Genomic DNA, 13,103 nt, shown 5'->3' with positions numbered 1-13,103 from the left:
ATGGCTCTATTCCATAGGCAACCCACATAAAAAGCCTTTCTGACCAATCACATGCCAGGTAGACCATTGCAGTTAAACTCAGCCATTCTTTATTGCATGTTTCTGTGGGAAGATCATCTCTGTGTTCCTGTTTAGGATGCTAAGCAGTTTGGATCCCATCAACACAACGAGATCTGTCCTGACTCAGCAGGATTCTGGCTCAGGATGGGACGCTGAGCTTGGGTTATGGCAGTAGTTTACTGGATATTATTCCTTCTTAGCAGTAGTACCTTGTTAATTTTCATTATGTGTAAGAAATTAACCCTGTAGATTCATCAGTCCCCTGTTTCTCTGACAAAGGGAGAATCTGTTCACTTTCACATTAGTATGTGTGGTTTGGTGGTGGTTGTTTTTACAGGGTAGGGGTCCGTAAGTCTGAAGTTGACTGTGGTTTCAGATCAAGCCATTTAATCTTTTAGACCTCACCAGCCTGAATGAATTCTTTCTGGATTATGCATCTGTGCATACCACAAATAGGGATTGCACAAGGAAACAATACTGGCAAAGGCCCATGCCCTCTTGTCAAATGATGACAAGTGCTTTGGAGAAAGGTAAAGCAGCAGAGAAGGAGAGAGTAGTGCTGGGGTTATGAGAGGGGTGCACTTTTAAATCGGTCAGGAAAGTCTGCATAAAAACTGAAGGAGGTGAGGAAGCAAGCAGGGCTGCCACCTGAGAGAGCATTCCAGGCAGCGCAGGAGCTATGCAGAGGGCCTGAGAGAGAGCCTTCCCAACACACTTGAGGAACAGCAGGAAGAAGCAGAAGTGTGCAGGCACATGGCCAGGGAGGGCTTTGGTGAGAGTAGGTCCTTATAAGCACTTTGAATTTTATTCTCAGTGAGATGGAAACTACTGGTGGATTGCGAGCAGAAAAGTGACCCAGTCCAGCTTATGATGTTTAAAGGATCACCCTGGCTACTCTTGGAGAATAGACTGTAGAGAGGCAAGGACAGAAGTAGGAGATGAGAAATGGACCGTGGGAGTAGCAGGTGAGGTTCTGAGAAGGGCTCAGTCATCAGCCAGTAGGATTTCTTTACTGATTGAAGTGGATGTGGGAGAGATGTTGAGGCTGACTCCAGGGTTTGCACACTGAGCTTAGAAGGCTGCAGTTGCTATTTACTGAGAAGGGGGAGACTTTGGAACATTCCTTAGTGGGGAAGATCTAGCATTTCAGTTTTGGATATTTTAAGCTTGAGATGTCTGTTAGACTTCCATGTGGAGCACCAAAGGGTGTGGTCCAAACTGGATATGTGACTTTTGAGAGTTTTTTGATCCCAGATCAAAGTCCTGAGGTGAAGGTGATCGCTGTAGACAGGAAGTGAAAGGGCGGGGAGCAGAAGATTCAGGGACTGAGTCTGCACCCCTGTCACTGAGGTCTCATTTTTCTTTGGAACGTTTTATTTTTACTGTGTTCTTCATATTAATTCTCTCATGATAATGTTACTGCAAATTAATTTGTAGATACCATGTTGTGTCTAGGAAGAAATTTGATGTCTTGATGTGTAACTGAGGGCATCTAATGGGAACAGTTGGCTCTGATAGGAGGATAAAGCCAGTGGAAGTGATTTATGTGAGACTTTCCTCTCTTGCAGCATCCATGAGTTTTTGGCCACGTGCCAAGATTATCCGTATGTCATGGCAGACAGTTTACTGGATGTTTTAACAAAAGGAGGTCATTCCAGGACCCTACAAGAGATGGAGATGGTAAGAACGCTGCTAACGGAACAGGGTAATTTATTATCGACTCTCAAGCATTAGTCATTCAGTATAATGAAACCATGGGATTAACCAGTATGACAGCTGAACTCCATGGCCCTGAAAGACAGCCCAGCCCGGGTGGAGGCCACGGGTGGACAAAGAACGGAAAGGAGTAACTTAGCTACTAGGATCTGTGAGGGCCTGAGCATTATCCTTATCTCATCTTGGGAATGTAGGACTCAGAAATGGGGTTTACAACTCAGAAGTCGGTGTTGTGTCCTCTAACAAAAAAGCAAAGTTTTGCTCACTGGCGTGAAACTAAGTTGGCTAAAATGATAGGGAATGGCTTTTCCTTATGCAGTAATAGCACATCGGGAGGAACCTCAAGTTAAAAAGTAAAAAGCTTCCTCATTGCTATTTTATTAACACTTGTAAGCTATCTCTAGTGCAGTTGCAGATAGTTCGTAATCTGGAATCATTCAGAGTTGTGGCTCAAGGATTAGAACCAGAAAATGTTCCTGCTGATACAGAAGAGAGTTGATCTGCAGAATGTTCCTGTCACAATAGTTAGAGAAACCCTGTGTCTCTTGGAGATCTAACTCTTAATGGTGACTGCGACTGTAGTGTCTGGTACCCTGCTCACAACCACACATATGGTTGCTGGGTGACCTATCAGCAGAGCTGAGGTTAGTGCCTCAGTCAGGCTCAACGATGACTGCTGTAAAATATCCGCACTGAGACCGCTTTCATCACACAACCTAAAAAATGAAACTTTACATCAATTAAAAATACACATTTTTTTACCATATCCTTCTCATCAATCTGAATGAATTAATAATCTAACGAAAATTGAGTATTTTTCATTTGGTGAATATGGCAATGTGTTTCAAAATGTCAAGTGTCTCTGTCCTTCAATATAGCAGTTCTTCTCAGAATTTAGTCTAGAAAAAATATAAAAGTTACATATAAGGATACATTGTTTATAATTTTTGGAAATTGGGAATTGGTTAAATAACTGACAACAGAACCTTTCAAAGAAAGATGACATCATTGATTGATGTCCATGATACATCTGTCTCTTGTTCCCGGGTGCGTTATCTGTGCAGAACAAGATTGGGAAGCTTTCACATTCTCTGTAGCATTTGATTATTATCCTCTGTTATCTGAGACTATTGCTCTGTTCATGAACAGTAATCCCTAGAACTCCTTCCTGTCTTCTTCTTGTCAGGGATTTTTCTGATAAAAACAGATACCATTTATTTACGTATTTATAAGTTATTTACCAAATACCTTCTTAAATATGTATGTAGCTTTTGATCAGGCATGGAAATAACATCACCAGTAATAAGTACCCCAGCTCACAGAATCCTCTCAAAATGCTAATAATTGTATTTAGTCATTTTGGTCTGAAAAATTATATTGTAGTAGTCCATATTTGTATTCATTTTCTCTTGCCAAGAAACTCCTGACACTTTTCTCTTTTCCTTGATATTTGCCTTCATATGTTTTCCTAAAAAGCTGTTTTTCTTTATCCTTACAGTCATTGCCTGAAGATGAAGGCCATACTAGGACACTTGACACAGCAAAAGAAATGGAGGTGATTTTATTTTACACTTTACGAGAAATATTTAAATGGAAAGTAAGGGGAGTAAGAGAAGTCTTGAGAATGGGAAGGCCTATTGGGTAAGAAGTAAAAGGGTTAGTGAGTAGAGTTGTGAGGGCCTAGCTGAAATGGCAAACCATAAATGCGTATCAGTGCCAAGTTGCACTATTATACAGTTTCTCCACCACAAGTTTTTAGCCCATATGTAGGCAGAGAAATCAGGTGGATCGTTAGAGTTGGAGAGCCACACCATAGTATAAATGGAACCATTCGCTTTTGATTGCTTAATATCTGGGTTGATCTATTCCTAAAAAGCAATGTTGAGGTTATGGAAACTCTGAGTCTTAACGATTCTGAAAATAAAAACTCTACCTTTTTTTTTTTTTTCCTTTGAGACGGAGTCCCGCGCTGTTGCCCAGGCTGGAGTGTAGTGGTGCGATCTTGGCTCACTGCAATCTCTGCCTCCTGGGTTTAAGCAGTTCTGTTGCTTCAGCCTCCTGAGTAGCTGTGATTACAGGTGCCTACCACCACACCCAGCTAAATTTTTTTTTTTAGTAGAGACAGGGTTTCACTATGTTGGCCAGGCTGGTTTTGAACACCTAACCGCAGGTGATCTGCCCAACTCGGCCTCCCAAAGTGCTAGGATTATAGGATTACAGGCGTGAGCCACTGCGCTGGGCCAGCTCCATCCTTTTTAAGATTTTGTTTCTCTCATGCAATACTGACAGCCTAGTTTGGGGGCCAGGAGAAGACCCAGGAAGTGTGTCAATAGGAATGCAGGTATATGGACTAGACGGACTGAAATAGTCTTTGAATCTCGAAAACACAAGGCATTGTCATCACCAAAAGCTCTTCACAGTTTAAGCAACAATAAGGCTCTCATTACTTCATCTTTAGAATAGTTGCCATACTAAACAAATGATATAAATTGTATGGGATACACCATTACATTTCACAGAAGTGTGGATTTATTGAATACCTGTTTTTGCCAAGATTTGGGAATAGCATTTTAAAAGGGTGTTCTGGAAATTCATTTTCTGTAAGCATCAAAATTAGGACTCCATAGTAAATAGGTAGAGTAACTTTGCCTGTAAATACACACCATCTTAGTAATTTCTAGTTAGCACTGCTGTGGCTTAGCAAACTCCAGTAATTGCCTGTTTTTCCTTTTGAAGCAGATTACAGAAGTAGAGCCACCAGGGCGTTTGGACTCCAGTACTCAAGATAGGCTCATAGCGCTGAAAGCTGTAACAAATTTTGGCGTTCCAGTTGAAGTTTTTGACTCTGAAGGTGAGTGTCTCCAGAGGGTTTGATTGAAAAACTGCATGATGTAGGCAGTCAAGATTTCATGTCTCATAAGTACAGATTAATATAGCCATTCACCACAGGAAGATCTTGGCTTACCAAGTTAAATGAATGGGTATGGTGTGTTGATTTCATTTCAAGGGGATTACTCTTTTGAAGGGAGAAGGCTAACCAATAATTAGCAAAGCCCTAGAGCCTAGGAGTCAGTTTATTACACAAGATCAAACACAAGTGTGTCTGTTTTCTTCCGTGTGTTATTTTTCTTACCACACAGAAGCTGAAATATTCCAGAAGAAACTTGATGAGACCACCAGATTGCTCAGGGAACTCCAGGAAGCCCAGAATGAACGTTTGAGCACCAGACCCCCTCCCAACATGATCTGTCTCTTGGGTCCCTCATACAGAGAAATGCATCTTGGTATGTTTTGCCTCCCATAAGAGGAGAGTCACGGGATGCTTCAAAGAAAAAACTTCTGAGTACAGTGGTAATGGCACTATAGAGTAATGCTGATGTGAATCCCAGGGACAGTTGTGTTTTGCTTTTGTTTTGTTTTGGTTTTTTGCATTTGTACATTTACTGTTCTTTGGGATGCCTCTGTCTAAAGGAACCATGTTTCAGTATCTGGAACTATCTTTGTTTTTCTTGTTAGCTGAACAAGTGACCAATAATCTTAAAGAACTTGCACAGCAAGTAACTCCAGGTGATATTGTAAGCACGTATGGAGTTCGAAAAGCAATGGGGATTTCCATTCCTTCCCCGCTCATGGAAAACAACTTTGTGGATTTGACAGAAGGTACGTGCCCTGTTTTCTCTGGGAAAGTGGAAAGCTATAGTGACTACAGTCATCCCTCAGTGTCTGCCCGAGATTGGTTCCAGGACCCCAGATTTGGTATCTACCCCACAAGGATACCAAAATCTGTAATGCTCAAGTCCCTAACATAAAACGTATTTGCATATACCCTATGCACAACCTCCAGTATACTTTAAATCATCTCTAGATTACTTATATACTTCATAGAATGTAGTTAATATACTGTATTTTTTCATTGTATTTTTTTAATTGGATTTTTTCCCCAAGTATTTTTGATTGGCAGTTGGTTGAATCTGCAGACGTGGAACCCATGGCTAAGAAGGGCCAACTGTAAAAGGAACATTAGTCTTCTCCCTTCAAATAACACTTGAAAGGTTTTGTCTGTTTTTAATGTATAAAACTATTCTTAGTTTTCCTTTTATCTTGTCTAAAGAATTAATAAAGATTTCCTGTGTGCAGAAGAGCCACAATAATAGCCTGATAATGCGCCTAGTGTTCAACCTTGGATGTGGTAAAGAATGGCTCTCAGCAGTTACACTTCTGGATGGCAGCTTGACCTTCATGTCCCCTTTTTAATTAAAAGGTAAAAACAATGTTGAATTAAGTGATGTCTTTTTCTTTCAGATACTGAAGAACCTAAAAAGACGGATGTTGCTGAGTGTGGACCTGGTGGAAGTTGAGGCTGCCTGGTATTTGATTATATGTTATGTACATACTTTTTCATTCTTAACTTAGAAATGCTTTTCAGAAGATATTAAATATTTGTAAATTGTGTTTTTAATTAAACTTTGGAACAGTGAATTTGAATGTTCCAGAGGTTGGACTTGTATTAGGTAATAAAGCTGGACCTGGGACTCATCTTGGTGATGTATACAGAAAGGAGCCCTTGTGAGGAAGGAACGTGCTTGGGGCTGTTGCCATACCTGCACAACATTCTTTCAAAATAGTGCCTGCCTGTGCTTCTTCCTTACGTCCCACAGACAGGACCATCACTAAGAAACGTTCTTAAAATGGCCCCATCCAGTGAGATTTTCCATTGTACGAACATACTTGAAATAATTTTAGAATTTACTAGTGTGGTTCTGCCCCTGCATACCCAGTGGGAATGATGCCCTTGTACGGGTAATTAGGTATCTCCCACCCACCCCCGACAAAAGCACACTGGGAGTTTTATAGCAGTGTCACATGGCTAGTGTTTTTTGTTTTTTTCCATTTTTTAAAGAGTTACTAGTACTGTAGCAAAGTAATAAGCCAAATAAGATAAACTAAGTCATCCTTGAATACATCAGGGAGTTACCAGATGACCAAAAGGTGACATTTCTATTTACTGTTTATCTGAAATACAAAGGTCAAGTACCCAAGCAGTTGAACTCTTAAGTAGGAGACCACAAGATGCATGGCCCCCTTTTATCAGCAAGCTGAGATAAATGGTGATTTTTCTGAATCTGTATAGAACCTGTTATACACAAGGGAAAAAATCAGGATGGAGATAGCCTTGTTCAGTGAACAAATTAAGTTTGAAGGCCCTTATACAATCCTTCTATAAATCACCCAGGCAGGAAGCCATTTGATTTCCATTTTCCTGACTGAAAATTAGTATTTAGGAAGAACAAGTAGGGTAAAGGAAAATTAATTCCCCCAAAAGACTCAAAATCTTATGCTAAGAGAGTCAAATTTTCAAGTTGTTTTAGAGACTACTTTTAATCTCTAGTGAGTTCCTGAGGACCAAGAAAATACTTAAATTTAAAATACCTTCGGATATTTGAGTTTTTTAAATTGCTAATTTAATGTATAAAAAGCAGCTAAACACTGGTATTTATAAAAATGAAACAGCATTTTGAAACAAATGTTACAGATCTATAAATACTCATTATATAGAATAAACCCTAGTTATTTGCATGCACCACCTCAAATCATGTTTCTTTATATAGACCTATTATATACACAGAGTATGCAGTGGTTAATGATCTTCTCTTCTGTTAGGAAATTTCCTCAATAAGGCAGAAAACTTCAGGTATTATTTTCACCAGTTAAGAGAAATTGTAAGGAAGTCCTTGACCCATAGAGAAGGTCACTGTTAGATACTTTGTTTCTGTCATAAAACAGAAACCAGTAAAGAAATAATTTGGTAATTTAAAAACAGGTTCATAAAAAGAAAATACCTGCAGGTAATTTTTATGGTCAGTTATATTCTATAACCCGAACACTGAAAACTAAAAACTTACAAACTATTATTATCTGAGCACAGCACAGTGCTTTAATAGGAAATAAAAATGCATGAATGGTAATCAGTTATTTGTTAAACTCCCAACTGGGGTTTCTGTTACTGAAGAAAAAAACAACTTAAATATTGCAAGAGTACAAATAAGCTGACCTCAGAGAGGCCCAGTGCACTGATGTGTTTCCATGTTATATTAGCAACAGAAACCTTCCTGGTTTCCCAGGAGAGCCCCTGCTGGGCAGCCCTGGTCACTGCTAGATCTTGAGAGCACAGATTTCAGTATAGTATTCATGTGAAACCAACCCTTCATGTAAAAAGTTGATATGTAAAAAAGGCAACTTAAGCGAGCTAATTGCCCTCACCAGCATTGTTGCCATGAAATTCCTTTATACAGCAGGTTCTTCTATTCACGCTGATTCCAGTTATGTGCAGCACATCAGAGCTGTCACTAGTCCACCCAGCATCTTTGTGCAAATTAGAATACGCCTGCCCTTCCTCGGGCTGATAAAGCCACACATGACACAGCACAGGCAGGCAGGTTCAATTTTCGTCCCCTCCACCGCCACCCCCACGCTTAGCTGTACTCTAATTTGCAGTCAGGGGACAACTCATCCCAGGACCCCAACAAGTCCAGCCAGTCACCCAGTCTGCAACCCTGTATAATCTTGTAAAGGCTCCTCTATGCAAGACTTTCTGTAGAACTTCATGGGGTTCATGGTGACATCTAGCTAAGAATCCCTGCTATGTAGGGAAACTGAGTACATTAGAAATCCTGGCGATGCTCTGGTGATGAGGCCACTGGTTAAGTCTTTTGGTTATGAAGTCCCTTCAGAAAAAGGCACGGGCAGTTTTGTTATTTCTCACCCTGTTACAGTTAGGTTGACTTTCAATTCCTTGGAAAGTTGAAGCACAGGTAAAGACACATCCCCAAAACCTGGCTTTTTGCATTTGCCTTGACTCGTGCAGTTTCAGAACAAGAACGGCTCAGCATTTGTGAGGGGGCGGGCTTCCCAGATCCAGGAGCCTGTGCACACACCCATGCCGAGTAGATCCTTGTAGTTTTGAAGCTCTCCAAAGTTAGCTGTGAAGACTAAAGGAGAGATGCACTCACAGGTTGTCCAACTTATCTCTAAACAGACTCCATTCCTTTCCAGTAAGAAAAGTAAGATACAGTTGAAGGACGGCAGGGGAGAACGCAAAGATGCGTGAGTGATCAAGGAAGAGCTGAAAGGCTGCACCTTACTTTCTAGGCACCTCTCTCCAGAATGCTTGCCTCACAAGCTGCCTCATTCAAAGGCAAGGCTGCGCTGCTCCCTGCCTTCTTGCTGTGACCACTTTCCTCATTCCTCAGGACTCTACCCCCACAGCCAGCTGACCCTATAAGCTGACACTGGACAGTAGTCCTCCCTACGTGTCAGTGGTTAAAAAGGCAGAGCATACACTGGGAGGAAGAGATTTTTGTCTACTAGCTAAGAAGTCATTCAAAAGGATAAAACCCCCATTAATGTATTCATTTAAAACAAACATACCAGACAAGGCAAAAAGCAACAGTGCTAATTATGGTGTTTTTCTCTACTGTTTGAAACCGTTTACACCCCTTTCCGCTTCATTTACCAGAATGCGGCTGTGAGAAACGCTTTCATTGCTGGGCCCACCAGGGAGAGGGAGTCTCCAATCCGTGCCAGACAGCTCAGCTTACTCCCCCTTGGTGTCTAGAAAAACAGACCTCACTTTTGCATGCCCACAGGCCACTGAGGTGGGTGTCTGTTTTCATCATGTGCTAAAGTCGCCTCCATAGCACCTCAGGGAACAAAGATCTCAAAGTCAGCCCTGAAGCAGTGAACATTCTCCAGCTTGCCTGGAAACTCTTACAGACCAGGCACAGAGGTTCTGGCCTCCCCTGCGCATTATGGCTCAGTGGCTGCTTCAAGCCAGAATCTGGTGCATGTGTCTGAGAAATCCTTCAGTGCAGGTCCAAAGAAGCCAACATGCACAGCCATCTGCCAGGAGGTGGCCACACCATCTGCATGCCTCTGGGATTGGCGTGGGGTGGAGTCTTCTCCCGGGCTTACTTCAGGGAAGGAGATTGGCTTCCCAGCCTTTTCAGAACCCAGCAGGAGCCCTCAGTTCAGCCCCAGCCCCTGAAACTTGGCAGTGTCCGTACAGACAAAGTAAGTTCTCAGCTCGCCTTTGCCTTTGACATTGATCAGGCCACGGCATTCACAAGAGTACCCGAGGCCCTGGAGGATGGTGCAGGTCTCCTCGGTAACCTGAAAAGGAAGGAGACGTGTGTCTTCAGTGGCGGGAAGAACACTTGTCGTGGTAGGGACAGATAGAGACTGCCCAGGCACGCCAGTCCGCCTTCCCCAGAGAGTGTGATAGCTAGAAGCCTAGAACCATGGCTGCTGGTTGAGGCAGCAGCTCTTAAGCCCAAGTCCCCTCACTTCTGGGGAAGATCTTTTCCCCTCAGTTACCTGCTGCCCCGATGGGTCTTTACCTGGATTTTCCCAAGTTCTCCGGTGCTCTCCATTCGGCTGGCCACGTTGACTGTGTTTCCCCAGATGTCATACTGAGGTTTTCGGGCCCCAATCACTCCAGCAATCACAGGCCCGTGGTTTATGCCTGAAGATGATGTTTACAGTTAGCCAAGCATGCAGGCAAAGCCTCAGGCTTCTGTCCCTAGGGGAGGCCAGAGAATCCATACCCCAGCACAGGATGCGGGGACAAAACAACTAGAGTGAAGGCTGGCTTGTTTCTCAGAGTCACCGTGATGCAGTCAGGCTTGGGGTGTGAGGAGGGCATTCCCCGGCCAGCTCTTCTTCAGATTCAGAAGCCAGAAGTCTGGGTTTGATGTTAACACTTGTATCTGCTACTCTCCCTTTTAACAAAGGCCTGGCTTTGAGTGCAGGCCCGCAACTATTTAGGTTTAGTCACTTTGCTTCCTTCTCTATATTTTAAGGTTACCTGTTTACAGTCAATAATTTTGGTTCTCCGTTTTCTGTAGTTACATATTATTAAAACTCTCAATGGTAACTGTATGCTAACTATATGCTTATGCAAAACGTCAGAATAATTGTCCAACTGCTGAGCTTGTCAGATCAGAAGGATTCTCAAACCTTTCATAATAGATGGCGAGGTGCAGCTGTGCTGCACAGACTGGGTGGGCTGGCCTAGAGGCAGGGGCTCCCCACCCCTCTACCGCCCGGGCTCACCGACGCGGAGGCGGAAGGAGTTGAAGGAGTGCCTGTTGATGCCGTCCAGCTTGCTCATCAGGGCGATGCTGAACTCCACCATGACGCCAATGTGGGCGTGCTGCCGCTCCAGCTCCTGTGGGACAGGCTGTGGGTCAGATCCTTGCATCTCCAGAGCCCCTAGACATAATGGGCCTGGCGCGCCACTCCTGTTGAGGATCTCCACCACTAAAATCCTGGCGGAGCCCTACAAGCACCTGGGCCCCGCCCCCTCCCCCAGGATAGGATATGGACACACCCTTTAGGTAAGGTGACAGGTCACCTTTAAGTGAGGGCAGTCGGCTGAATTTCCCCTCTTGGGCTTGAGTACCTGGTTCTCGTGCCCTGAGGCGACACTGAGCCCTGCAGCTGCCATGTATGTGCTGCCGATGGTCTTGATCTTCTCCACGCTGCTGAACTTGGGCTTCAGCAGGAGCTGCAGGCGAGAAGGAAGCAGTGAAGCAGCTGCCACTCCACAGTCACAGCCAGGCTGCCCCCGCTCCTCAGGAAGGGTGTGGGGTTCCCTCCACCCATCGCCGCCTCTCGTACACACGTCTCAGGCTGCCCTGCCAGCTGAGCGCATGACTAAGCATGGTGAGGACATGGCCCTTGGCGGCTCCTGCTCCTCCTGTCGTCTCCGTCCCCACACTGTCTCCCTCTTCCCTTCCATCTGTGTCTGCACAGAGCAAACACAGCATTATCTACACAGGAATGTAGATTCTTTGTCTCCAGCAAATAATTCAACCCAAACTGATTTCCTCTGAATCGGCTTGGTTGGTAGCGTGGGCTTAGTTGGAAATGAAGCTGTTCTAAAGGGCCTGAGTCTAATCTTAGCAAGCTGCCCGTCACAGAGAAGATGCCAACGAAATATTTGCTGCATAAAACAGAATGAAAAAGAAATGTGTACTTTCATATTCTGTGTAATGTATATTCCCCCCAGGAGGGCCATGTTGCTTTTTTTTTTTTTTTTTTTTTTTTTTTTTCTGGAGACAGAGTTGTGAACTATCACCCAGGCTGGAGTGCAGTGGCGTGATCCCAGCTCACTGCAACCTCCGCCTCCCAGGTTCAAGCGATTTTCCTGCCTCAGCTTCCCAAGTAGGTGGGATGATAGGCACGTGCACTACCAAGCCCAGCTAATTTTTTTGTATTTTCAGTAGAGATAGGGTTTCGCCGTGTTGGCCAGGCTGGTCTCTAAGTCCTGGCCTCAAGTGTTCCACCCACCTCAGCCTCCCAAAGTGCTGGGATTATAGACCACCTTGCCCAGCCCTGTGTCACATTTTTAAATTGGGTTTTAGGATGGCAGGTGCCGCCGCCCTTCCCTCTCCAGCATGGGGTGGGACTGCTGCACAGGGCTGGGCTAGAGGCCGTACCTCGTCGAAGTCGGCAATGATCTCATTGAGCAGGCGCAGGCACTCCAGCCCTTCTTTGTTGACATCGCACTCTGTGTAAAACACTTTGAAGTCCGGCACGGAGGCAAACATGACACAGACGCAGTCATAGGACTGATGGTACCAGTCCTGGATGGGAAGAAACCGGACCTTACACCACTTCACCTCTTGAGGGGATGGGAAGAGTGGCAAGGCCTCAGGAGCAGATGGCACTGAACTGCCCAGCCCAGCTTTCAGGGGGTTGGGAGGAGGGTGGGCTGCATGAGGTTCATCTGGCAGCTGTTACCAGGTGATAAAGAATCGGGTGGCCAGGGAGGGTCAGGCTCAGGTTGGTTTTTTGCCCACAGAAGCACCATGGGTGTTTCCATGTACACATGGGGTAAGAACCTCTGCAGTAGTGGAGGGTAACAGTTGGGAGGTCTTCGTTCTCACTGGGCCTCCGTGTCCTATCTAGAAAACCTGCTACACAGAACTGGTAGAAGTACAGACATTTTCATCCACACAGAATGTCCAGATCACAAACAACTGAACACACATTTCATCGTCGCCACAAGCCTGTGGGGAAGTGCTGTCAGCCCATTTTACAGAGGTGAAGACCAAGGCCCAGGAAAGCAAGGTGCCTTGTCCACAACCACACTTGAGCCCAGGTCCTTGACCCCAGACCTGTTCTCTCACAGCTGATCCCCTACATTGTTGCCTGGGCATCCCGGTGAGGCCAAGACCTGAGGAAGCCAAGCTCGGTGTGCACTCCAGCTCCACACCTTCACCCTATGGACTGCGCCTGGACCCTCCGCCTCCCTGCCTCCGCCC

At 44.5% G+C, this 13,103-nt stretch overlaps 2 protein-coding genes across 14 annotated transcripts in view; one reads left to right on the top strand and one right to left on the bottom strand.

Annotated features, from left to right (window-relative positions):
* The window catches only part of BRD7 (bromodomain containing 7), a 51,265-nt gene extending 44,957 nt beyond the window's left edge, over positions 1-6,308 (top strand). Inside the window, exons 12-17 of one of the 2 annotated variants that reach the window (XM_033218361.1) lie at positions 1,629-1,740; positions 3,275-3,331; positions 4,513-4,627; positions 4,917-5,060; positions 5,293-5,436; positions 6,079-6,308. In XM_033218361.1, the coding sequence (XP_033074252.1) occupies positions 1,629-1,740; positions 3,275-3,331; positions 4,513-4,627; positions 4,917-5,060; positions 5,293-5,436; positions 6,079-6,134 (628 nt within the window). In that variant the 3' untranslated portion in view covers positions 6,135-6,308. The remainder of the gene's footprint in view (positions 1-1,628; positions 1,741-3,274; positions 3,332-4,512; positions 4,628-4,916; positions 5,061-5,292; positions 5,437-6,078) is intronic. The other variant, XM_033218362.1, reaches the window with a different exon arrangement.
* A 907-nt stretch (positions 6,309-7,215) lies between these two features.
* The window catches only part of ADCY7 (adenylate cyclase 7), a 73,083-nt gene continuing 67,195 nt past the window's right edge, over positions 7,216-13,103 (bottom strand). For all 12 annotated transcript variants that reach the window (XM_033218359.1, XM_033218349.1, XM_033218350.1 and 9 more), the window contains 5 exons: positions 12,276-12,422; positions 11,237-11,341; positions 10,888-11,002; positions 10,173-10,297; positions 7,216-9,945 (listed from right to left, as the gene is read on the bottom strand). In XM_033218359.1, coding sequence (XP_033074250.1) covers positions 9,799-9,945; positions 10,173-10,297; positions 10,888-11,002; positions 11,237-11,341; positions 12,276-12,422 — 639 coding nt within the window. In that variant the 3' untranslated portion in view covers positions 7,216-9,798. The remainder of the gene's footprint in view (positions 9,946-10,172; positions 10,298-10,887; positions 11,003-11,236; positions 11,342-12,275; positions 12,423-13,103) is intronic.

This window comes from Trachypithecus francoisi, unplaced genomic scaffold, assembly GCF_009764315.1.
Source record: "Trachypithecus francoisi isolate TF-2019V2 unplaced genomic scaffold, Tfra_2.0 Lachesis_group10, whole genome shotgun sequence".
NCBI lineage: Eukaryota > Metazoa > Chordata > Mammalia > Primates > Cercopithecidae > Trachypithecus > Trachypithecus francoisi.
Note: the sequence above shows the minus strand (reverse complement) of the source record. Positions and strands in the feature narration are given on the sequence as shown.